The sequence below is a fragment of the Aethalodelphis obliquidens genome, unplaced genomic scaffold (genome assembly GCF_003676395.1).
Source record: "Aethalodelphis obliquidens isolate GAN/ISIS:26980383/991018 unplaced genomic scaffold, ASM367639v1 scaffold8, whole genome shotgun sequence".
In the NCBI taxonomy this organism is placed as follows: domain Eukaryota; kingdom Metazoa; phylum Chordata; class Mammalia; order Artiodactyla; family Delphinidae; genus Aethalodelphis; species Aethalodelphis obliquidens.
In genome coordinates this window covers 37,468,779-37,495,189 of record NW_020837952.1, presented here as the reverse complement: position 1 = coordinate 37,495,189, position 26,411 = coordinate 37,468,779, and the positions used below count along the sequence as shown (strand labels likewise).

Genomic DNA, 26,411 nt, shown 5'->3' with positions numbered 1-26,411 from the left:
TAGTACTACTTTTAATAGTACCATAGCACCATATGGCAATTTTGTGTTTTAAGGCAATCTCAGAACTTCAAACATATGCTCACTTTTGTTTTATCAATCAAGCAAATTTTTAACCATCTTTAAAATGATTATTTACTAAAACTAGTAGAATATTAGGACAATAATTATAATCTTAAAGCACTAGCAGGTTTGCGTGAAATATTTTTCCTTAATTATTTTGTAATTTAAAATTTTTTAGTAAAAATTCGATGTTAAATTCAATAACGTGGCTTCAAGGAAATGCAAACTATTTTATAGAGTCTTATATACTGTTTCCTTGTGTACAAATATCTAGTAACTTCTTGGAGATAGAATCACTCATCCCTTTAGCGAGTATTTTTTGAATGCCTGAGTGTCAGCAACTATTTTACATGTGGGGAATACAACAGTGAATAAGATACAGTGCCTGCTCTTATAAAGCTTATATTCCTTTGTGGAAACCAAATAATATATAAGTAAACCAAATCACGATAGAAAGTCAGTTAATGCTAAGTGCTATGTAGACAAACAAAACAGGATATGGACAGTAGTGGGGCTGGCAATAACGTGGGACAATGTTAGATAGAATGATCAGGGAAGGTATCCTCAAAGAGGATACATGGGAGAAGAATGAAGTAAGCAAGAAGCAGGGTGAAGAATTGGGAGCAGCATTCCCAGGAAGTGCAAGTGCTAAAGATTTCTAGCCACAAATGAGCTTGTCCTATTAACTAGTGAGGACTGTCTGTGTGACTTGAAGAACTTCTTTTTGAATTTCACCCAGTGATATTGCTATAGTGAATGTATTTATTTCCTTTGAAATTTTGTCTTCAGTCTTTATTTTTTTAAAATAGAAACATATGATCACTGTCAAAAACTAAAACGACTCATAATGTGCAGTAGAGAGAGTGAAAGTGTCCTATAATTCACTCCTGTTCCTCCCCTTCCCCATAACTAAAATGTACCTTTAGGTGTATACTTTTCCCACATCTTTCTTTTTTCCCCCCTTGAGTAAAGTGAAAAATTTTAAATGCTTGCTTTTATATTTTTAAAAATTCTAGTTTAGAAACATATACATATTTAGTGTACGAAGGATACATTATAAAATTATTTATGTTACTGTATCTAAAAGGTATAAGATACAACAAAATAATTTTGGATACATTTGCTTTACATTTTCTTTGTTTAGTTCCTTTTATATGTTGGCATTTATCAGCAAGATAGATACTAGATAGATGTTACACATGGCTAACTGTATCTTATAAACTTTAATGTGGAATCATGGTATTTTAATGAAATATACTCAAAATTTGCATTTTAATACACTGTTACTTATTTCTGTTTATTATGTGTGAAATATTCTAGTAATTCCTTTGAAAGAGAGTTAGAAGTAGGGATTTAAATATGATAATTTATTTTCCTGTGTGATAAGTAGGCATTTGTACTACATGATTAAAACATACTAATTTAAAGTAGCTGGGTTCCTAATATTTTTATTAACATCCATAATATTGCTAATAGAAAGTGATTCTGAGGTTCAAAGTTGTTAGACATAACAAATTGAAATAAACTTCCAATACCTATATCCATTTCAACGTTACATGACCAGTTCAAGACAGAAAGCGTTTAGGATACACTTTTTACTTGAACACAGTTAAAAATACATGAATATTTAAGTATTTTCTTTGAAGTATATTTTATATACATGTTTTCCTTAAAAAATCAGGTCATAAACATATCTCAGACATGCTGTCATTCCCCAAAACATTTTTGAAACCTCTTTTTATTGACTTTAAACCAGTTTGGAAAGCACTCAAAAAAACTAGTTTCATTAATTTATGGTTATTAAAATAAGCCCAAGTGCTTAATCATTCAGTTCAGTTACCTTGTTTACTAGTTTGTTTCTAAAACTTTATACCTTCATCCATTATCCTTATCCCTTCATCCACAATGGATTTGGTTTTATTATAATGAGAATCCTTTAACAAAAAAAAGGGCCACACATTCTGGAAGGCTTTCCAAAAGAAGTAGCAAAAGATCACTTGGCATTATTGTCACAATAAATTAGTAGCCTTCTAAGATTTTTTCCTTGAAGATGAAAGTACTCACTTGTAATGTATGATATAGGTAATTGCCGATGTGTTCATTTAAAAAAATTAAGAAATTTATTGTATTCATATTATAGTTTATTTACTGATGAAGAATATAGGCAATTGAAAATAATCGTAATGTTAAGAATGTAAAAAGTAAAGCCAGTAAGCAGTATTAGAAATGAAAAAGTTCTCCTGTTAATATCACTTGCAGGAAACCATACTTAAAAGGCAGTACTTAGTCTCTCTCTAGTGGTTGAAGCTTTCATGTATAGGAAGCTTGTATTTCTAGGCTCTTTGCTTATCTTTCTCTTACCTTATTTATTAAATGATTAAACCATTGTTTTCATAATAGACATTAATTTTCATTTAAACAATATTAAATGCATTAAAGCAAATTCATACCCAGCTATTATTCATGGTCATAGAGTGATCCAGGTTAATGAAACTATATATAGCTTCTGTTTGATAACTTCTTTGGACAAATACTTTCCATTACAGTCCAAAAGATGAATCACCACTTTCAATGGTATTTCTATGTTGGTTGTTGCATTTAACATGATTTTGAAGTAAAAAAAAAAAGGCTGTGCACAGAAACTGGGAGAAAATATAGACATAACTTGGCATATCCTTTTTAAATTCAGGAGGATTAAAGTATAGAATTTAAAGCCAGTAAATTCAAGTTTGCAGTTTGGTGCTTACTTCAGACACATAAAATAGGATGTCAACTTTTCATTTCATGTATTATTAAATAAATGAAGTTGTATATTTTGGATAAATTTTAAAAATTAATTTTCAGCCAGAAAAGATGTAGAGCTGGTAAGATAAAGAATCAGGTTGAAATTTCTGAGTTATTTCAGTTCAACAACAATGACAAAAATGTATGTAATCTGAAAACCTTTGGATGCTTTCATTTCCTTTTTCATTTTAGTTTACTCTAATTTTCTTTTTTTTCCTTTTAGGCCATAATAGACCAGCTGAGGAGTGAACTTGCCAAAGGCCCCCAGGAAGTTGCTGTATATGTGCAGGAACTACAAAAACTTAAAAGTTCAGTTAATGAATTAACACAAAAAAATCAGGTAAGAATTTAAAAACTACATATAATGGTGAATTGATTTTATACATCTTAAACTTTAATCTTGTGTATGTTATTTATATATTGGCACAGTACAGTATGACTTGTTCTGTGTGGGTTTTTTTTTTTAAGTGTTATTTACATTCACATTGTTATGCAACCAATTTCAGAAGTCTTTTCATCTTGAAAAACTAAAACTTAACACTCATTAAACAACTCCCCATTCACTGTCTCCCCTGCCCCAAACCCCTTCTACTTTCTATATCTATGAATTTACTATTCTAAGTAACTCATATGAGTGTAATCATACAGTATTTGTCTTGTTGTGTTTGGCTTATTTCACATAGGATAATGTCCTCAAGGTTCATTCATGTTCCTACCTTTTTAAGGTTATATTACATTGTATGTATATATTGTATTATATATACATCATCTGTTGCTTCCTTTTGGCTAGTTCTATTGTCAATAGTGCTGCTTTCAACATGGGTATACAAATATCTATTTGTGATCCTGCTTTCATTTTTTGGGGGGTAGATACCCAGAATTGGAATTGCTGGATTGTACTGGTAATTCTATGTTCTGTTTTTTGAAGAAATCACCATACTGTTTTCCATAGTGGCTGTATCCTTTTAAATTCCCATCAACAGTGCACAGGGATTCAACAGTTTCTTTACATCCTTGCCAACATTTGTTATTTTCTGTGATTTTTATTTGTCTTTTTTTTGAGTGTTAAGGTGGTATCTCCTCATGGTTGATTTGCATTTCCCTAATGATTAGGAGGTTGAGCATCTTTTCATATGCTTGTTGGCTATGTAATTTTCTTTGGATTGTTTGTGTTTTTGTGTTGAGTTGTAGGAATTCTTTATATGTTTTTGATATTAACCCCTTATCAGATATATGATTTGCAAATATTTCCTCTTAGGTTGCCTTTTCACTCTGTTGATTGTATCTTTTTATAAAGGAAAAACGCTCCTGTGTGTCTCTACTCTCAATACTGTACTACACCTTCACTTCTGACATCAGATGTGAGGGTGTTCCGTATATTAACAGTTCTCAACACCAGCTGGGTGTCCTACAGTTTAGCTCAGTTCTTAAACGGCTTACCTGGAGCTAGCATCGGATTCCACAGATGAAGGGTGCAGTCCTGCAGGGCTGCCTGAGCACCCCAACCCCACCTCCGCCACACATCCCAGTTCACACACCAATTGAAAGTCCAGCTTGTTACTTGTACTTCTGACCAACCGGCTATATAAATGGGAGGTTCCCAATCCCCTGCCTCTGGTGTGATTAATTTGCTAGAGTAATTCACAAAATTTGGGAAGACATTTTACTTACTAGATTACTGGCTTATTATAGATGACCATAACATAAGAACAGTGAGATGGAAGAGATGCATAGGGCGAGATATGTGTGAAAGGGTTTGAAGCTTCCATGCTTTCTCTGGGTGCTCTCCACGTGTTCACCAGCTCAGAGTCTCTCAAAACCCTTTCCTTCCTACACAGACATGATTGATTAAATCATTGACCACTGGTGATTAATTCAACCTTTAGCCCCTCTTCCCTCCCTGGAGGTCAGGGTGGGACTGAAAGTTCTAACCCTTTCTTCAAGGTTGGTTCCCCTGGCAACCAACCCCCATCCTTAAGGCTTTCTAAAAAATCACCTCATTAATACGAACTCATAGGTGGTTGAAAGGGGCTTGTTAGGAATAGCAAAGGATATCTTTATTGCTCTTATCACATAGGGAATTCCTGGGGTTTTAGGAGCCTGGTTCCAGAAATGGGAACCAGGACCAAATGTATATTTTACAGTATCACACCTTTGATGCACAGAAGTTTTAAATTTGAGAGAATTCAGTTTATCAGTTATTTTTGTTGCTATGCTTTTGGTGCCATATCCAAGAAATCATTGCTAGGTTCAGCGTCATGAAGCTTTTCTTCTAATAGTTTTAGGTCTTTGACTCATTTTGAATTAATTTTTTTATAGTGTAAGGTAAGGGTCCAGTTTCATTCTTTTGCATATGGAAATTCAGTTTTCCCAGCACCATTTGTTGAAAGGACTGTCCTTTTCCTATTGAATGGTCCTGGATCCCTTGTTGAAAATCATTTGACCATGTATGTGAGTGTTTATTTCTGGGCGCTCTAGTCTTCCTCTGTTGGTCTATATGTCTTTCTTTATGCCAGTACCACATTGTTTTGACTACTGTATGTTTCAATAAGTTTTGAAATCAGAAAGTATGAGACCTCCAACTTTGTTCTTATTCTGTCATGTTAATATTTTCCGCCTTGGTTCTTTAAAGATGAGCAACAGATAATATTTAGTTTTGGGATAGGGCAGGTATTGGTATCAATACTTTTTTTCCCCATGTCTTTACTTTTTTGGTGGTAGAGGAATAGGAAGTTATTAAATATTTTTACTCAGAGATATGGTGAATTTGTTGGCTTTGCTTTGATTACTTAATTAATTCTCATATCTGCTTTTACATTTAATCTGTTGTGATATGTTTGAAGCGTGTGAAGAAAATTTAGTCTCACAGATGTGTAGTTGGAAAAGGGAGGACTATCTTAATAGCCCTTTCAGATAATTGTAGCTATTTTTATTTGATATTATACTGAAACAAAAGTATAGTTTCTCAAAAGTTAATTACAGTGTAGAATATGAAACCATAGTAATGCAGTTTTTGTACTTTGTAACAATAAAATTTTTTTCTCTGTCTTGCCTTTTGCATGGGTCTTTCCTGTGCATGATTTTGTAACGTTATGCATTAGTCATGTGGAAAATATTGGTTCACTGAGTTATGCAGATTTTTTTCCCAAATATTGACACATTTCATTGTACAATATAAAACTAATCACATTTGTCAATATCACCATCAATCTTAGAATACTTTATAGGTATGAGGAAGTGTCAAGGTCACGGTGGTGGATACAAGTTTTCCAAAATTCTAAGCTTCATTTGGAAGCTTGAATTTTATCATTGGCAACCAGTACTATCAGTTCTATCCTTTGAAGTGACAGATTTTCTTCCTCCCCAAATCTGAATAGTCATAGTTTGTCTGTCATTCTTAAAAATGGTGTTTCATGGAAAAAAGCAACTAGTTCAGTTTATAATTCAATCACATAAATGCTCTTCTGTATGACAGTTATATTATTTGGTATGCAGCAGAAGTGACCCAAATATACTTCTTATTTTTTCACAGTTTTTCTTTTTTCTTGCTATTTCAAATATTGTGGCTATGAACATTCACATACAAATCTCATGCATTTGTGTAAGAATTTCTGTTATGTAGTCTCACATGAAATTGCTGGGTTATAGGCTATATACATAATCAAATTTACTAGATCCCAAACTATTTCCCAGAGTAATTATACCAGTTTACCATTGTCCATTTTTCCGTATACTCCTGGTGCTGATTGGTTTTTAAAATTTAATCTTTTTTACGTTTTATGAAAACCTCTGTGTCTCCCTACCCCATTTTTTCCCTCCTGTCAAGCTATATGTAGACAGCTTCCACATATACTCTAGTTTTATCTTTGTCCCTCAGTTTGATTTTTAATGTCTTTGAGCTCAGAGTTGACCTTCTACCTCTTGGAAATTTACCAGAGGTGTACACACAATGGATGTTTATGATCAGTGTAATTTATTTTGTATTTTTGAAGCATTAAACTATTAATAAGGGATAATGAAGCACAGATTGTGTGTATATATATATATATATTCACACATGCATATATACATTCACACTATTAAAGGAAGTACTATTTTTTTTTATGAATAATACATGGACTCAAGACGGTTTAGTGTGGTAAAATTAGGATAGTTTTGATTAGGGAATAATAGGATTTTCTACTAATCTTAATAATCTTTACATAAGTAAGACTTCAAATTTTTTTTTGAAGTGTTTTCCTGTGTAGGATTTTTTTCACTGGTTAGAGCAAGCACAGATGTGCAGCTACCTTTTTTTATTATCCTTGCTCCCCCACCTCTCCTCACCCAAGTCCTTGGCAAACCATGATTGTTGACAGTGGTGATATCCAAGTGTTATGAATTTGGAAATCTCTGTGCCTGGTCTTTTTTTTTTAAATTTTATTTATTTATTTATTTTATTTAGTTATTTTTGGCCATGTTGGGTCTTTGTTTCGATGTGTGGGCTTTCTCTAGTTGTGGCGAGCGGGGACCACTTCTCATCGCGGTGTGCGGGCCTCTCACTGTTGCGGCCTCTCGTTGCGGAGCACAAGCTCCAGACGCGCAGGCTCAGTAATTGTGGCTCACGGGCCTAGTTGCTCCGTGGCATGTGGGATCTTCCCAGATCAGGGCTCGAACCCGTGTCCCCTGCATTGGCAGGCAGATTCTCAACCACTGTGCCACCAGGGAAGCCCTTGTGCCTGGTCTTTTGAAGGCTATTAATGAAATGCCTTGGGCAGCTTTTGTGGATCACAGGCAGCATCAAGGTGGATAGATAACATTATAAAATATAATGAATTGAAAAAATAGTTACTTTTTTGTTAATGTCAAGATTTTCAGCATTAAACCAGTGTTTTTTAATCACTGGCTTTGAAAACTTAAAAACAAGCCAGGAATCTTGAAGAAATTTCCTTTTTAGTTTCTAATAAGAATCATATGCTGACATTTAAACAAAATTCTGCAGCTCAGTTTAATTAACTATTTCCATATAAATTCTGAACAAAATCATATGCTTATTTAAAGCTACTAATGTGATCAATATAGGTCATTGTAAGAGACTGAGTTATTTTTTGGGTCTCACCTCTTACCCATTTTCCATCCTTCATTGCTCTCCGCTTTCCCACAGTCTCAGTATTAAGATGTTCATAGGCCAAAGCAGAAGCTAGATATGGCAAGTAGTTGTATTGCTGTGTATTACCACTGTATTGCAAAGTGGTATATTGAGATGAACAGCATAGTACAGTGGTGAAAGGCATGTTTAAATGCCAGCTTTGTAACTGACTGGCTGTAACCCAGAGCCTCTCAAAGTCTCTTTCCTCTTCTGCTAAGAAGTACTGTTATACTTATTTGCCTCTTAGGATTGATATGAGTATTAAAAAAAGTAATAGATGTTGAAGTGCTTAGACCACTGCCTGGCTTAGAGTAAGCACCTCAGTGAATGTTTGTTGTTACTGTTTTTATTTACTGTAAGTTTTGTGATACAGAGTTGAGTCAAGACGAAGGTGGATGTTTTCCTAACTTACTGCCTAGTAAATCAGGAAAGACTCTTGTTGAAGACATAACTTTTTAGCTTAGTCTTGTTTTTTTTTTTTTTTTTTAAATTAATTAATTAATTAATTTTTGGCTGTGTTGGGTCGTTGTTGCTGTGTGCGGGCTTTCTCTAGTCGTGGTGTGTGGGGTCTGCTCTTCGTTGCGGTGCGCGGGCTTCTCATTGAGGTGGCTTCTCGTTGCGGGGCACGGGCTCTTGGCGCGCAGTCTCAGTAGTTGTGGTGCTCGGGCGCGGGCGTAGTTGCTCTGCAGCATGTGGGAACTTCCTGGACCAGGGATTGAACCCATGTCCCCTGCATTGGCAGGCGGATTCTTAACCACTGCGCCCCTAGGGAAGTCCCTTTAGCTTAGTCTTTAAGGATGCTTAGGAGCATGTCACATGGCAGAGGGGTTAATGGCATTTCATTTTGAGAGCTAGATACAGAAGGCTTGGGGACATGTAAGAGCACAAAATATAAGATGTTGGAGAGGTACAAGTAGTTCAGTTTGTTCTTTCTCACAAAGCTGTTTTGAGGAACAAACGAGATGAGATCCTTGAAACCACTTTGTAAGCTATCAAGGAATAAAAAATGCCATTCTTTTTGCATTTCTTCTCATTACCTGGGCTAGTAACAAGTGAATAACAGAGTCTAATACAGGGAAATTGTCTCTGTAAGGAAATATGTTGAAAGAACAATTGGTGAGGAAGTCAAAAGAGGACTGGACATTCGGAAGGAAAGAATTTTGCTTACTCAAATGATAATTATGTTATGAGTTAAGATTAACATTCATTTTATAATTTAAACTTGAATAGTGTATGCTTTGGGAAGGCCTGAATTGACTCACGGAGTGTCTGAATTGTGTTGTGAAAACTTTATTGGACTTTGAATCATCATATGTGACTCTGCTACCTGGCCAAGTCATATCAGGTTCTTTCAGCTTTAGCTTCTTCATCCACAGAATGGGGATGATAATGTCTATCTCATCTTTTGTTGTAAGGATTAATATGGAGAAGTGAAAGTGCAATTACTGTTTTCTTTAATGGATTCTACTGTACTTAAAAAAAAATCAATCTTCAAAAACCATGTATTCACTAGACTTTCTGCTTCAGATTCCATGAGAAGACCATAATAAGGATAAAAAGTTTGTGATACTAGATATAGTAAACCTTTTGCATATAAAAAATATATAATGCGAGTGGATTAGGTTATTTAAAAAGAAAGTGGTTTAGGTTCTTTTAAATAAAATTTAATTATCTCATCTGTGCAATAAAGCAGGAAGATTTTGATTAATATTTTAGGATAAGTGAATTTTAAAGTGAATGGTTGTAATGTATTTTTGCTTCTTAAAGAGTAAAGCTGTCTGAGGGGTCCTTTTTGTATAGAACTAGTAGGATTACTTGGGCACTTTATGAGTAAGCCTATGAGGAAGGCTCACTACCTCACTACTAGACTTAATTTTTGTAGCATGTTTTAAAATTATATCCCACCCAAGTATTTGTGAGCATGGTTGCATTCATAAAATTTAGTAACTTAGAATTTTATTTGAAAAGATGCAAGGCATTTATAATGATCAATGAATACACTTAATTTAGCTTATGAATTCTAAAATAAATATTATTTTCTTAAAAGAAAAAGTATGAAATCAAGTCAAGAAAGATGTGGAGTTACTAACGAGTAAGACAAAGTGTTTATAAAGAGAGAACTTTCCTAACAAGTAGTTTGACTCAAAATTATTATTTTTTTTCTCTAGTCTTTTGGCTCTACCTCTTTTGTTCTGTGTCTGTTGGTCAGTCAAGACACAACTAATTGCTAATTTTGCTGAAAACTTCTGGGTGCTGTTTTTACTTTGTCTCCCATTTTGTCTTTCTGACATATATCTTTTTGACACTGCTTTTTCTATAGTATATTTCTACTTGGTAATTTACATTAATGAACTTTTTCTCAGACATGTGTTTAAGAACCATTACTGCTGCCTTTCCCACTCTATTATCTAAATTTATTACTCCCCTGTGTCCCCTCTTGCAACTTGTTTGTCTGTTCCTTTGTGTCTTTTTGTATAGAGCAGATAGCATGAGTCATGTATATATACCTTGTCCTTAACTCCTCTCGCTACTTTACCAAGTTCAAACTTTGTTTTCAGGTGATTTTAACTTACTAGTTAGCCCCACCTGACTTTGCTCTTTTCATTTAAAAAAAAATTGTGCACTTGAGAAATTTAACACAGCTTTTGTATTAATCTGTGTTTGTGCATTATGTTTTAACTTAGAAAAAATTTTTAAATGTGTTTCATTTAGATTATAGTCTGTTTAAAGGCCAGAAGTTTTGCTTCCCCTCCACTATTTCTGTATTATCCCCTTCTAGCACACTGTATATAAAAATGAGTATAGTAAATGTCCATGATTGACTCATCAGGTGCTTATAGTGGCTTCTTTTCCTGGCTATCTTTCTTACAGAGTTGAGTCAAAATTCTGATCCATATCTAGTGTGTAAATATCTTGACTAAAAATGTTCAATATTAGTAGTAAAAACTCCACTGAGCCCAGACTTTAACATTTGATTAGGCTGGTTGATCCAGATCTTTGATTGGAGGTGTCATTTTTATATTTTGTACTTGATAGTGTTGAATAAAATAACAAATATAAGGCAGGTAAGTGATATTTTTAAAGAAGATCACTGTTTTACACACCTAGGAAATTTGAGTAAGTCTTAAACGTGTGACTCTTAAAAATGATGTTTGTCAAGAAGAGCAAAAATGAGGAATCAGTAGAATCAGGCATACTAGAGCAGTAAATGGTATTGTTATTGCTAAAGCTCTTACCAATTATGAAATTGCAAAGCCAAAAATCAGAATTGCCATATTGTTACTTAAAGTAATTTTTGATAATAGAGGGGTAGTTTCAATTTTTAACTCAAATGGGAGATTATAAATATGTTGCATAGCCTAAAGAATCTAGTTAGTAGATTTTAATGTTTTCATTTTATGTCAAAATTTTGTTGGTAATTCTTAAATTATATTAATAGAGCTTAGTCAAGTAGACCAATAATAAAACCATAAGTTAGTATATAACAATTTAATTCTTCTTGATTAAAATATTTTCACTGTGTTTATATTATTTACTAAAACATTTAGTAGGAAATGATATTGCTCTAAAGATTATTTGAATAATTAGAATAATTAAAAATATTAGGAAAAGAAAAAAATTGTTAAATTGTTATTTCAGAACTTGACTGAAAAGTTGCAGAAGAAAGAACTGGACTACACTCAGTTAGAGGAGAAACATAATGAAGAATGTATGAGTAGAAAGAATATACAAGCAAGCCTTCATCAAAAAGACCTAGATTGTCAACAGCTTCAGTCAAGGTTATCTGCATCTGAAACCTCACTGCAGAGAATACAGGCGGAGCTAGGTGAAAAGGGAGAGGCTACTCAAAAGCTCAAAGAAGAATTATCAGAAGTGGAGACCAAGTACCAGCACCTTAAGGCAGAGTTTAAACAGCTACAACAACAGAGAGAAGAAAAGGAACAGCATGGATTACAACTCCAAAGTGAAATTAATCAAGTAAGAGCTGTTAACTTTTATTTATTGTAATTCCCCCTATGGTTTCTTCTTAGTGTGTTTGATGGTTGTTTGATCATAATATAGTTCATAAAAAAGTTGTCATTTAAAAAAAAAAACTCTTAATTTTCACAACCTATAGTATTGAGTCAGATCTCATTTCTGTTAATTTCAATTTCCCTTAAAATGATAGTATCTATCATATAGTATTATTGTGAAGTGTTTATGAATTAATACATATAAATTGCTTAGAATGGTACCTGGTACATGGTAGGTACTCATCAGGTATTAGCTATTATAATAATTCAAATTGTTGATCATTCTTTTATTTAAAAATTCTTATCTTTTTTCTTTTCTTGTTACTAAATTTTAAAAATATAATTACTGTTAAACCAATAGTATAAAAATTAAATATTTTAAAAGAAGAAAACAAATTAGTCCTAACAACTATTTTTTATAGGTAAATAATATCTCTCAGAAGTTTCATGGAAGTTTTGACTTTGCCATTAACTTAAATTTTGAATTCTCTATTCTAATTATTTCTTATAGGTAACATTAAAGTTGGTAGAAAAATGGAAATTTGGGGGAGATTAAAGTCCTCAGCCACTTTTTTTTTGGATAATTTTCGACTATTTTCATTTATAGGGCAGTGATACTTGGCTTTGTGGCATCAGTCCTCTGTCTTCTTAGCCTGAGATACTCTTCCTACTTCTCTTCTCCCTGATAAATACAATTTACTCCACTTGTCCCGTTACCAGAAATCTTTTTCTGCATATTGCCACTTCTCACCACCACCCCCTCCAGAGATGGCTTAATCATTTACATATCTTTTTTTTTTTTTTTTGCGGTACACTGGCCTCTCACTGTTGTGGCCTCTCCCGTTGCGGAGCACAGGCTCCGGACGGGCAGGCTCAGCGGCCATGGCTCACGGGCCCAGCCACTCCGTGGCATGTGGGATCTTCCCGGACCGGGGCACGAACCCGTGTCCCCTGCAGCGGCAGGTGGACTCTCAACCACTGCGCCACCAGGGAAGCCCAAGCATTTACATATCTTGATTGTTTTACTTATCACAGTATAGTATATTATCATAACTTATGTATCTTTCTTCACTAGACTCTGAACTCTTCAGGTGCAGAGACCATGTCTTATTCATTTTTTTTCCCAACTACCTGGCATTTTGCTTATTAATCAGCAGATGTTTTAGTAAGTAAGTGAATGAACAAATGCAGGCATTCATAATCGAAGGAAACAGAGGCTTGGGGATATCAATGAATAACTTAAATATAACTTAGATATTTGCCTTTCAGTTCAAATGAACAAATGGGGCATTTATGGTTTCTAAAAGACACTATGCCTTGTTTATTAGGAGATACAGAAATGAAAAAGGAAACAGTACCTACCTTAAATGATTATGTAAATCTCATTGAGGATGAGGCAAGTACTATCCTATACCAATGAATGTGAGAATTAAAATAAAATGATCTCATATACCATGGGAATTTGGAAGAGTTCCTCTCCTGTTTTCTCCCCCTCGCCCCATAGTACTTCATATTGTATAATTATTTTGTCCTGTTAATGTGATCAAAAAAAGCTTTGTGTGAGAGAGAGAGATGGTGCTTGAAATTGTGAATATTGGATGGGTTTTGACAACTTGTAGTTTGAAGGCAGGAGGGTCTTCCAGGCAGAAAAGTAAACTAGAGGCAGGGAAGTATCACAAGAACCAGGGAGGGACACACATTTGCTCTGAGGATAGGGTATGTGTAATAGTAGTGGACTATTTTGAATCCAAAGAGCATTTGGAAGTTTATTATGCAGGCTTTTGAATAGCAGGCTGAGGAATTTGGGTTTCATTTGGTTGTCAGTGGGTGGAGGGGCATCAGGAATTTTTGAGAACCTACTCAATATTTTTATTCAAAGACTTGAATGTACCTAATTTTTTGGTTTAGTCACAATTCTGTACAAAATAAAGAAGTTGTACTGAAGACCTTGAAGTGATACCATTTATCTTCTTCTCTTCAGCATGCTGTCTGGATTCTACCTTCAAAGCATGACTCAAATCTGTCCACCTCTCTTCATCTATACTGCTACCAGCCTTAATCTCAGCTGCTGCCATTGCTCACCTGGGCTACTGTTAGCCTTTTTACAGGTTTCCTTTTTCTAGAGACCTCCTTAGTCTATTCTCTGTATGGAAGCCAGAGGCCTTGTTTTAAAATGTGAAGGATATCACTTTATTCCTCTGCTTAACAACCTCAGTGGCTTTGCTTACACTTTGAATTGAATCCAAATATCTTACTTGGTCATGTAAGCACTTGTGTGTAGTATGGTCCACACTATGTCTGTTTTCAAGCTTGTCTCCAACATGTGAAGCAGCCATACTGATCTCCTTTCAATTCCTCAAACACTCCCAACACTTCAAAGCACTTTCCTGCCTTAGGTCCTTTGCCCATGTTTTTTTCTTAGAGTGTTCTTGATTTCAGTTCTTCATAAGGCTTGCTCAGGTATTGTTTCCTCAATAAAGCTTTTCTGGACCATTCTATTTCAATAGTTTATTTTCCATTTATTCTGGACCCTACTTTATTCCAGCAAGCTGCTTCTTTATAATACTTTATATTGTATAGTTGGTTTACTTGTATATTATCTACCATTCCCTTTGGATGGTGAGCTACTTAATTTGAGGAATCTGTTTTATTCTGTACTCTATCAGCCTCTATACTTAGAGCTTTCAGTAAGTATTTATTGGAAGAATGGAAGTGAACCTCACCTTAAACCTTCTTTCAGCGTCCTTAAAGAGTGTAGGGATGAACTGGGTTTGTTTTGCTCTCCACTGTATCCTCAGCTCCCATATCAGTGCTGACAAAAATAGATAGCTGTCAATTGTCAACAAAGGACTTGAAAACAAAGTACCCCATATTCTTCATATTTGTGTTCGTGAGCACTTTTAAAATAGCCACAGATGTGCAGATAATGATGTTATGTAATTAAACAATTAGTCATCAATTTACTTTTTTAATTTTTAAAAAATTTTATACAATATTTAAAGGTTTCTTTTTCTTTACAGTTATTATGAAATATTGGCTGTATTCCCCATGTTGTACAGTATGTCCCTGAGCCTGTCTAACCCAGTAGTTTGTATCCCCCACTCCCCAACCCATATGTCCAACTTCATTTAAAAAAATTATCTAACATGCCATCTCAAATAGCATAGTGGTTTATGAGTGTGGATTTAAGAACCAGCTTTCTGAGTTCCAGTTCTGTGGCCTACAAGCTGTGTGAGCTTGGACAAGTTATTTAATTTGTACCTCAGTTTGCTCATCTATCAAAAAGAGGATAAGAATGGAACTGTCTTCATAGGGTTATTATAAGGATTAAATTAGTTAATATTTGTGAAGCATTTGGAATAGGGCCTGGCACTTAGCAAACATTAATTGGAACTTAATGAATAAAGAATTATGTATATAAGTTTACAAAACTAAATTTCTCAGAGAACATATACATGTATGTATATCTCAAAATGTAACTTTAGGATAGACCATTCTATTAATAATTCCAGGATGTACTATTTTTGCTCTTAGTTTATCCTTTTTTTTCCTTAACATATTTACTCTAAAATGATATAGGCATTACGGCTTAAGGGATTTTGGCCTGCTTACACCCTTGGGCAGCTTTGATTTGAGATTCATCTCTTTATTAAAGATCAGGGATTTATCAGGATTGTACAGTAAAGAATGACAGTTATTTATAATATATAATGACAGTTATTTATAATATATAATATCTCTTTTTTCACCCCTTTAGTAAATCTTCGCTTCAGAGCAACAGTTATCTTTATTTATTTAATAAAAAATTTTTACTGGAGTATAGCTGACCCACGATACCATGTCAGTACCAGGTGCACAGAAAAGTGAATCAGCCACACGCATCCACACATCCACTCTTTTCTAGACTCTTTTCCCATATAGGCCACCAGAGGAATATTGAGTAGAGCTCCCCATGCTACACAGTAGCTCCTCACTAGCCATCCATTCCATATATAGCATTGTGTACATGTCAATCCCAATCTCCTAATTTATTCCACCCCCCCGCCTCACCTGCTGGGAACCATAAGTTTGTTTTCTACATCCAGAGCAACACTTATCTTTAATTTGGTGGTTCTTCACTCTGTCTGCACACCAGAATCACCTGGGGAAATTTAAGAAATTACCAATATCAAGGCCTCACCCTCCACTCAGTTATGCCATAATCTCTGGCATAGGCCTGGGCATTGGTGTATTTAAATGTTTCCCCTGTGATTGTACTGTGTAGTTGAGATTGAAAACTGCTGCTTTTTAAAGTGTTGCTTTTTGGCAAATGATTCCTGAAACTAAATATCATCTGATTCTTGTTATGAAAACATGGATTTCTGGGCTTCAGCTCAAATGTACTAAATCTAAACTTCTAGGGGAGAAGTCTGATTATCTTTGTGTTAATAATGATATTGGGTGATTCTTATCCAACAAGTTCAGGAACTAGATGTAGGGGATGCCTGTCTGTAAGAGATCAAGCACTTAGATGCTTGAAATATGAATTTACTTTGAAGGCCTCCTTTGCTTTCACATACCAGGATTGGATCTACTTCTTGTAGTGAGAAGGAGAGGGTTTGGGTAGTTACTACAGGCTAATTCACTGCATTTTAAGAAGAAGAAGAAGAAAACGGAGAGATGTCAGGGTGCTGGCTTAGGACAAGAATAAAATAAATGTCTTTTCTTTAACTGTTACTGATTCCTGTTTTAGTTAGATTGAAGCATGCTTTACTTTAGAAATCCACTTTGGTTTTCTTTATTGAGGATAGGATATATTTTGACAGCTGCAGCTTGTTTCATAGCATAAGAAAATAGTGGGTGTCCACTCTTCCGATAGAACTTTATTTTTTTCCTTGCCAACTGTGAATTTTTATGGAGAAATATGCAAGTGTAGAGCATATAAGTGTATATATGACACAAAGGCTATAGACTCTTAATATTTTCAGATTTAATATGAATGGGTTTGATTGAAAGCAATTGTATAGTATGCTTGTTATTAATTTCCAGTTTTGCTGAGGCACATGCTGAGATTTGATTTAATGTGTTATGAGGCTGGGGTGTAGAAATACTCTTAGTGTGTAAACTTTGCCGAATGTCTTGCATCTTTATCTCCACGCCACTCTTTTTTTGTTCTGTACTCCCAGCACTTGTGCAGTAATTCTTCTAAAATTAGTACAAACTTTTTTTTTTTTTAATGGACCCACCCCCAGCCAGTCCCACAAGAGAAACCAGCTGTTATTTCTGGTAGTATTAGTGAAAATAAGGAATTTGAGAAAGTGATAGTTCTAGCTCCAAGAAAAATTTCTCCTTTAGTTTTAGCTAGGTGGCAATTTTAAAGCTAATGAATGAGAATCACCTAATATTTTAAGAAACTATTCTTTCCTCTATTTTATTTAGAAATTGTGTGCCAGTTTGAGGACTTGAGAATACTTTGTGCTCTATTCAGTACCCAAATGTAAGAAGTCAGTTGTGGTGGTTCATAATTATGGGAAAACTACAAGAATCACTTTGGGATTCTAAAAACTACAGTGGAATAGATCTGAATGTGCCTTAAGTGTCTTAATTTTTAAGTTTTGTTTTATTTAAGTTCCTCAAGTGATTACAACACTTATATCTAAACAAGAGCTTCAGGTTTGCTGGGTTTTGTTTTTTTTTTAAAGAGTGCAAAAACCCTGAAATCTGTGATGTTTGGTTACAGTTTTATGAGTCATAATTTATGTGATTAAAATTCAGTTGTTTCTTAGGTTCCTCTAAAGTATCAGGAAAATTAATATATTATTTTTATATTGGTGAAAAATAAAACATTGTTTGGAAAGTAGGTGGTAGTAGTAATGGTGGTGATCGTAGGTGTGTTTATACATATGTACTTACTTTTTTTTCCTTTTCTGAAGTTACATAGCAAACTTCTGGAGACAGAGCGCCAACTAGGGGAAGCTCATGGTAGGCTGAAGGAACAGAGACAGCTTTCAAGTGAAAAGCTGATGGATAAAGAACAACAAGTGGCTGATCTACAGCTCAAACTTTCTCGTTTAGAAGAAGAGGTAAGCTCGCATTTCAAATGAGTTTACATTAGTACATTTATTGATAGATTTGAGGCATCTTAAATATTGTTTTTAATCTTTTTATGGTCAAGAGCTTTAATTGGATTTTTTTAACTTTAAGTTGGGACTTTTATTTCTCCCCAGTTAAAATGTCCTATTTATTAACTGCATTAAGTCATTTTGTTGTGATTGTATTCCCTAAAGTTCTCAACAAAAATGTGCAAAGAAGGCTGCTCTTCAGCTTTAGGCAGGATAAATTCTCGGGGTGAACCTGTCAGGCTGCTCAAGAAGAGTCTTCCTATCCAGGAAGGACCAATTCCTAATGACTCTGGAAAATGAACAGTTGATGAGGGCATTAATGACATGTAGTTGGTGCATATAAACTTTGAGTTTGCATTTAAGGATTTTCTCTTTTAAAAATTAAACATAAGATTGTATGCTATCCTAATTTAAGCTGTAGTTGGCAAAAATGGTAACTGATATTTGGTTAAAGTAAAAGTTATCATTAAAGTACTTCTTTTATTAGAATTGAACAAACCCTGAGAGTTAAAATCTGTAGCTTCAGCAAAAGATTTTCTTCTAGACCCAAAATCTTAGTGTGGTAGATCATGCTGTTATTTCCCAGTAAGTGATAATTATGATTGTTGTGAAAAAAGTAAAACAAATATTGATACTGTTACAAAAATAATTATATAATTAATTTAAAATTAATTAAAATAAATATATAATTAATTATATATAATTAATTCCTTGATCATATTAGTATATAAAAACAATAATAAACTAAATACCAACCTGGAGAAAGAATTTTATACTTTTCAGGATGAGAATGAATTCTTAAGGAATAATTTCTTAATCATGAGATTACGATTCTATAAGTAATGAGATATTGCTTTTAAAGTTGATTTTTATCTGTTGTTTGAATTGAATTTTCTCTTCAGACTTGAGAATTGTGAGATCTGAAGTACTACCAGATATTTATATGCTAGCATTATGCCTTTAAGTTGTCAACTGACAGTCTTCATTTTTTTTTTTTTAAGTTGAAGGAAAAAGTAACAAATTCCACAGAATTGCAGCATCAGTTAGATAAAACAAAGCAACAGCATCAAGAACAACAAGCTCTTCAGCAAAGCACTACAGCAAAACTTCGTGAAGCTCAGGTAAACAGTATTTGAATTTTTAGCCTTTTAAACAAAAATTAACCAAATCATTATCCTTTTGTTGTGGTGAAACTAGATAATGCAAAGTACTTGATTATGAAGAGTTTTGATAATTTTCAGTATCTGGATAATCAGAAAATCTTTTTCTTTTGATTGCTCTGTTGAAAAATTTTTCTAAAATATTAAAAAATATTTATTATAAATAATTTGTTACTTATAAATTTATATAAAAATTTTAAATTTATTAAATTTCTGTTAAAGAAATTTATTAAATTTATTTAAATAGAATATATTATTTAAATTGTTATTTATACATAATAAATTATTTATTATTGTTTATTAAAAATACCTTATTTTAGAAATTAAAAATGCAAATAAAATTTCTCAGTTTAGTTTACCTCAGTAAAAAATAACATTTTGTATTTCCTACAGTAGAACTTACTGTTTATTGGTCATGTCTTTCCCTGTTTCAGAGCTATCATATGAACATTGGAATTGTAGGTATAGAAAATGTGACTGAGTTAAATTTGTACAGATTCTATAGTATAGCTCAGAAGATTGAAATAAGTTAAATTTTTTTTTTGTTATGGTGAGCAGAAGACGGTACCCATATGTTTGAAATGAATTTGAATTTGACATTCATTTATTTCTTTGGTCTTTCACTAATTCATTGAATATTATTGAGCACTGTGTGTCAGGCCCAGTGGTAAGCACTGAAATTAGAGAGCTGAGTAAGACACAGTGCCTGCCTTCTAGGAAATGGCAATCTAATGATATACACACAGAAGCAATGTTGGAATTGAAAGGAGGCAGTAAGTAATATATGCCTTTCTTTCCCTTCTGAGTTTGGATAGTGGCATGGGAGTCAGGTGGTTAGAGATCCAAATATTGTATTCATTTATTTGTTCTTTCATTCAGTCAGTCAACAAATATATATTAATGTCTACTCTTAGCCAAGGAAGTGATTTTGTGGATATGGCAGCAAAGAAAATAGACAAAGATGTCTGCTCTCATGGAGCTTAGTGAGGAAGACAAGTACTAGCCAAGGTAAATAGGCAAAATATATAGTGTGTTAGATGGTGGAAGTGCTATGGAGATGAAAAAAGGGACAGGGAGTAGGAAGTATCTGGGGATCTGGAGGTGGGACTGCAATGTTAGATATGGTTGCCAGGGAAGGCATCTTTGAGAAGATCTAAAGGAAGGGAAGGTGTACAAGAACATCAAGAAGCCAGTGAGTGGAGTGGTGTGAGTGATAAGAGAGTTAAAAGCCATAGGGATCACAGCCATAGAGATCACAGAGGATCAGAACATGTCGAGCTTCATAAGTAATTTTAAGGATTTTACTGTGAGATGAGAAATCATTGGAGGTTTCTGAGCAATGGAGTAGTATGATCGGACTTATAATTTCATAGGATTACTCTGGCTACTGTATTGAGAGTAGGCCGTAGGGGCACATAAGTAGAAACAAATTCACTAAGAGACTACTATAATAATTGACACAAGAAATGATATGGCTTGGATCAGAGTGGAAACAGTGCAGGTAGTGAAAAATGGTCAGATTCTAGATATACTTTCAAAGCTGACAGATTTACTGATAGATTGATATGGGGCATTGGCAGAGAAGTCAAGGATGATTACAAGGATTTTGGCTTGGGTAGTTGGAAGGATGGAGGTCAAACAAGATGAAAACTGGGAATCCTACTGGATTTGGCAACATGAAGTCACTGATGACATTGGTAAGAGCAATTTGTAAAGAGAAGGAGGGGCAAAAGCCTGATGGAGAGGGTCCAAAAGAAAATGGGAAGAGAGAAGTTTGATGCAATGGATATAGATAACTCTAGGAGTTTTATTATAAAAAGTAGCAAAAAAAAAGAGTAGTAAGGATGAGGTAGAGAATTTGGTATAGATTGCGGGCAAGAGGACTTTCTTATAATGTACCGCAGAATTAAATTTATTCATCCAATCACAGACACAGCTGGAAATGACAGCCTTTTACCTTCTTATAGGCAGGTTGTCTCTTAGACTGAGGGGAGAGCAAGGGGCTGAGTTAAACATTCTTGATTCCTTATTCCAAGCTTTCCAGTTAGTTAAATTCTCAATCTCTGGGGAGGAATAAGAAAAGGATGGCAAAGAGGCCAGGCAAAGTCTCTCATTATGAAAAGTCCTAAAAACTAATTAAAGAGATGTGATGAGTATAGTTCTAGGTGTATATATGTGTATAAAATTATTATGATAGCATAGAGAAGACAGTTATGTAACTCTGATAAAATTTGGAAAAGAGCAGTTACAGAAAATTTCCTTAGAAGGGGCAGTCTGTTGCAAAGTTTGTGTAGATGTTTCTGGGTTGCAAAGATGGTGATAGTGAGTAGTATACTCCAAGTAGAAGTTACAAGGAAAAGAATAGTGAAGCTGGTATGAACGAAACTGTTAGGTTTTGCTGGAGCTTAAAGTGTAACTTAGAGATGAGTTGGAGAAGAGCCCAGAGCATTAGACATGGGTAAGTTTATGGAAGGCCTTTCTATCTATGCTTGAAGATAGAAAGGTATTGAAGGTCTTTAGAAGTGCCATAGCCAGATTTGATTTTTAAATAGATTATTCTCATGGTTTTGTAAAACATGAATTTTGGAGAGAATATTCTGAAACAGGAGATCAGTTAAAAGACTAATATATGCAGTAGTTTAGGTGAAAAATAATGATGGTCCTTTTTTTATCAATTTATTTTTATTTATTATTTTGGGCTGTGTTGGGTCTTCGTTGCTGCACGCGGGCTTCCTCCAGTTGCGGCGAGTGGGGGCTACTCTTCTTTGTGGTGCACGGTCTTCTCATTGTGGTGGCTTCTCTTGTTGTGGAGCACGGGCTCTAGAGTGCCCCGGCTTCAGTAGATGCGGCACGTGGGCTCAGGAGTTGTGGCTTGCAGGCTCTAGAGCGCAGGCTCAGTAGTTGTGGTGGGCAGGCTTAGTTGCTCCGCGGTGTGTGGGATCTTCCCAGACCAGGGCTCGAACCCGTGTCCCCTGCATTGGCAGGCGGATTATTAACCACTGCGCCACCAGGGAAGCCTAATAATGATGGTCTTAGTTTAAGCAATTGCTAAAAAATATCATAGGGACAAATATGAATGCTACTTTGGAGGTAGAGTAAATACTACTTTGGAGGTAAAATACTACTTAAGACAAATATGAATACTACTTTGGAGGTAAATTAATAGTTGTAGGGAATGACAGAGATAGGGAATGGCTTGCAGACTGATAACATTGGGTACATGGTAAATGGAGGTATCATCAGCTGTGTTAATGAACTTGAGAAAGATGGCCAGTGCAGTGAGTTCAGTTTTGGACAAGTCTTGAGGCACCTACGGGATGTATTAATTTAAAAAGCCTGAAGGAGAGGACCATGCTATATATTAGCTGTGAGAGACAGTATTTATGGGGTAAATGGAATTATTACAATAAATGTGATCAACCAGGGAGAGAGTGTAATGAGAAAAACAGACAACTGGTGACACAAGACTTCTGGGAAACACTAACATTTAAGGGATGGATGAGTAGAGGAAGAACAGCTCAAAGAAAGAATGATCAGAGCAATTAAGGAGACCTTGCAGAGTGAAAGCCAAAGGACTAGGGAGAGTCAAAAGTTGGGAGTAAGCAGCAACTTCAAATGTGGGTGTGTGGAGAGGACGCCCAGTATGATAAATGAAAAATATTCATTAGGTTAAGTAGTTAAGAATTAGTGACCTTGTGAAGCATGATTTCAATAAAGTGATAGACATGAATGTCTGATTTTTGATTGATGAGTAAATGAGAGATGAGGGAATGGGGAAAGTAAATATGCATTACTTTTGAAGTTAAAATGTGAATTGCATAAAGACTGGGCAGAAGCTGGAGTGGGACTTAGTCTAGGAAGTGTTTTTGAGAACCAGAGATACCTGAATGTGTTTATAATGTAGGACAAAGGGACTAGTAGAGGGGGAATAATTGAGGATATTGGAGAAGGGGAGGTGACTGAAGGAATAAGGTATTTATAAGCTATGATGTCACTGATACAATGGGTGGTGGTAAATTCAAACTTATCCTGTGAAGGATATCCTTTGAAGAAAGGAGGGTGTGTGTGTGTGTGTGTGTGTGTGTGTGTGTGTATTTAAATATATTTTACTTCATTATTTATTTTTATTGTATAGTTGATTTACAATATTGTGTTAGTTTCAGGTGTACAGCAAAGTGATTTAGTTATACATAAATACATACATATGCATATGTGTGTGTGTGTGTATATATATATACATATATTATTTTTCAGATTCTTTCCCTTTACAGTTATTACAAAATATTGAGTATAGTTCCCTGTGCTGTATAGTAGGTCCTTGTTGGTTATCTATTTTACATATAGTAGTGTGTAAATATTTTTGAATTATATATGTCTATGTATAATTTTGTAGGTAAGAGGAAGAAAAGTCATGGTAGGTCATTCCTGAAGATAATATAGCACCGCCCACCCCCCAGGTTAAGTTTGAATAGTAATAGCTGAATGTCTGGTAGACAGAGATTAAGAATTTGGAGATTAAGATTAAGCTTTTAAATGGTTATTTAGGGGAATATTTGAGGATGAGAACCCCACTCAAGTGACAGGAGTGAAAAGATGATTCTGAGTATATAATAGAGGTTGGAGTCTAGAAATTTGTGGTGGCACCAATCTATGGAGGTTTGTGATTTTGCTCTAATAGTGCTTAGAAATGTAGGTGTGGAGAAAGCAGATTGCACCATTGATCTAGGATTGGGTTTTTGTTTGGAGTGGCTGTATTGGAAACTTGGGAGGTAAAAGGAAATGGAGAATTAGATGAAAGAATAGTTAAGGTTAGTTCATATCCATATATGAGGTTCAGGAAGAAAAGCTAGGTGTATGCTAAATATGCTAGAATAAAATTGAGGTTAATGTCTCTTTGACATTGAAGAGCAGAAACGAGGTCATGAAACTGGAAGACAGTCAGGAAGTTGTGGTCACAGAGTAGGATAATTGACATTTTTTTTATCTAGAACAATTTCAGGTGATTACAAGATCCTGCATGTGAGTGATTGAATAGAATGAATAAAGGTCCAGGAATTAAGATGATATGAATGTTGAGGCTGTCCTCTTAATTCTCTATGTATTTTGTATTTCCCAGGAAATTGGCAGAAATTGGGATTGAGAGAAAGACTAAATCAGGTCTCAAGTCTTCAGTGAATGAGGTAGGGATTTATAGATGATAGCAACACAGCATAGAGGGTAGAATAAATGAATACATAATTCCCAAAGCAGCATAAACCTTTTACTTGAGGGAGAGAGTAATGGCAGTGAAGAAATCTAGAAAAAGTCAACCTCTCCTGCTTGCCCAACAGAACAGTCCTTACATATCAGAGAGGGCTGATGGGGAATCAGCATCTGTACAGGGAGCACCAAACTTCAGTTAGACTTGGAAATAGAGTGATAGTTCTAGAAAAAGCTTAGCCCTGGAACTGTGTTTCCAGAAGATGGGTAGAATGTACAGAGAGGGTTCTTAGTGGCAGGAACAGAGGATGAGAGCAGAGAGATTATGTTGCTTTTCATCGTTTCGTGACTGAAACTTAAAGGGATGAGAAACATGTTTGAAAGTGACTGATCTTACATTTTTTTTTTTTTTTGCGGTATGCGGGCCTCTCACTGTTGTGGCCTCTCCTGTTGCGGAGCACAGGCTCCGGACGCGCAGGCTCAGCAGCCATGGCTCACGGGCCTAGCCGCTCCGCGGCATGTGGGATCTTCCTGGACCGGGGCACGAACTTGTGTCCCCTGCATCGGCAGGCGGACTCTCAACCACTGCGCCACCAGGGAAGCCCCGATCTCACATATTTTAATATTGGCACACTTCGTTGAGGGTACCAGGGGGTTGCTGGCTCTGTCTCAGGAAGGTGGTGTGGGCTGCTATAAAGTTTGCATAAGGGCTTGGTAGGGCCTTGTTCTGGGTGGAGGCTCTCTGGCTCTCTTAGAATGATTGAGGCAGAGGCAAAGGCTGTGGGTCAGATAGCTCTCAACATTAATGAGTGTTGCTCTGGATGTGGCCTCTTGCATGTGCTCTGTGTAACATGACGGTCCTTGGTGAAGTAAAGAAGAGGGATCCCTTTATGTAGTGACAGAAGAGTCCTATTGGGGTATTGAAATGATCTTTCATGAGTGTATGTGCGTTAGAGTACAGTCACTTACTTTTCTGTTCATTCAGTAAATATCTTAGAACATACAGGTCTTGGATACCTTGATGAATAAAACAGATAAATATCTTCACCTTCTTGGAGCCTACATTCTTGTGAGGGGGCAGAGGGAGGCACATAAACATGAAAAATAAGTAAATTATTTAGTGTTAGAAGATAAGTGCTATGGAAAGAAAAAATATTCAGGAGAAGGGAGTATTTGGAAAGGCTGCAATTTTAAATGTAATGATCAGGGTAGGTATGATTGAGAAGGTGGCATTTGAGCAAACATTGGAAGGAGAGGGAATGAGCCATGTGACTTTGTGAGGAAGTGTGCCAGGCAGAAGAGACAATTGGTGCGAAGGCTCTGAGGTGGGCATGTGCCTGGTGTGATTAGGAATAATGAGGAGTCCCACATGTCTGAAATGGAGTAAACAAGAGTCGTCGTAGGTGGTGAGGTCAGAGTGTTAGAGTAAGAATGTGGTTAATTGAAGGGGTATTTTGGTTAAATTCTAGTTTATTATCAATAATATAGGTTTATATTGTTAAGTATATAGTTCTAATTATTTAATTAAATTTGCCATGTTAAAATGTAATGATTAGTAAAAAATATGTAAGACTAAGAGTTTGAGTCTTAAAATTTATTTATTATCATTTTGTTTGAGGAATAACTTTTAAAGTTCTCTATCATTAAGGTAGTAGTTTTCAATTCTTTACAGAATGATTTAGAACAAGTACTACGTCAAATTGGTGATAAGGACCAAAAGATCCAGAACCTTGAAGCCTTATTACAGAAGAGTAAAGAAAATATTTCTTTACTAGAAAAGGAAAGAGAAGACCTTTATGCAAAAATTCAGGCTGGTGAGGGAGAGACTGCTGTTCTTAACCAGTTACAAGAAAAAAACCATACATTACAAGAACAAGTAAGCTTGTCAAGTGTATTCTATTTCTAAAATTTACTTTTCAAGTGTATTCTATTTCTAAAATTTACTTTTATCTCTCTAAATCTTACT

General features: G+C 35.0%; 1 protein-coding gene across 4 annotated transcripts in view; it reads left to right on the top strand.

The window, feature by feature from the left end:
• The window catches only part of EEA1 (early endosome antigen 1), a 137,923-nt gene that overhangs the window by 71,617 nt on the left and 39,895 nt on the right, over positions 1–26,411 (top strand). For all 4 annotated transcript variants that reach the window (XM_027107179.1, XM_027107178.1, XM_027107180.1 and 1 more), the window contains 5 exons: positions 3,068–3,184; positions 11,612–11,950; positions 17,898–18,047; positions 19,088–19,207; positions 26,118–26,321. In XM_027107179.1, the coding sequence (XP_026962980.1) occupies positions 3,068–3,184; positions 11,612–11,950; positions 17,898–18,047; positions 19,088–19,207; positions 26,118–26,321 (930 nt within the window). The remainder of the gene's footprint in view (positions 1–3,067; positions 3,185–11,611; positions 11,951–17,897; positions 18,048–19,087; positions 19,208–26,117; positions 26,322–26,411) is intronic.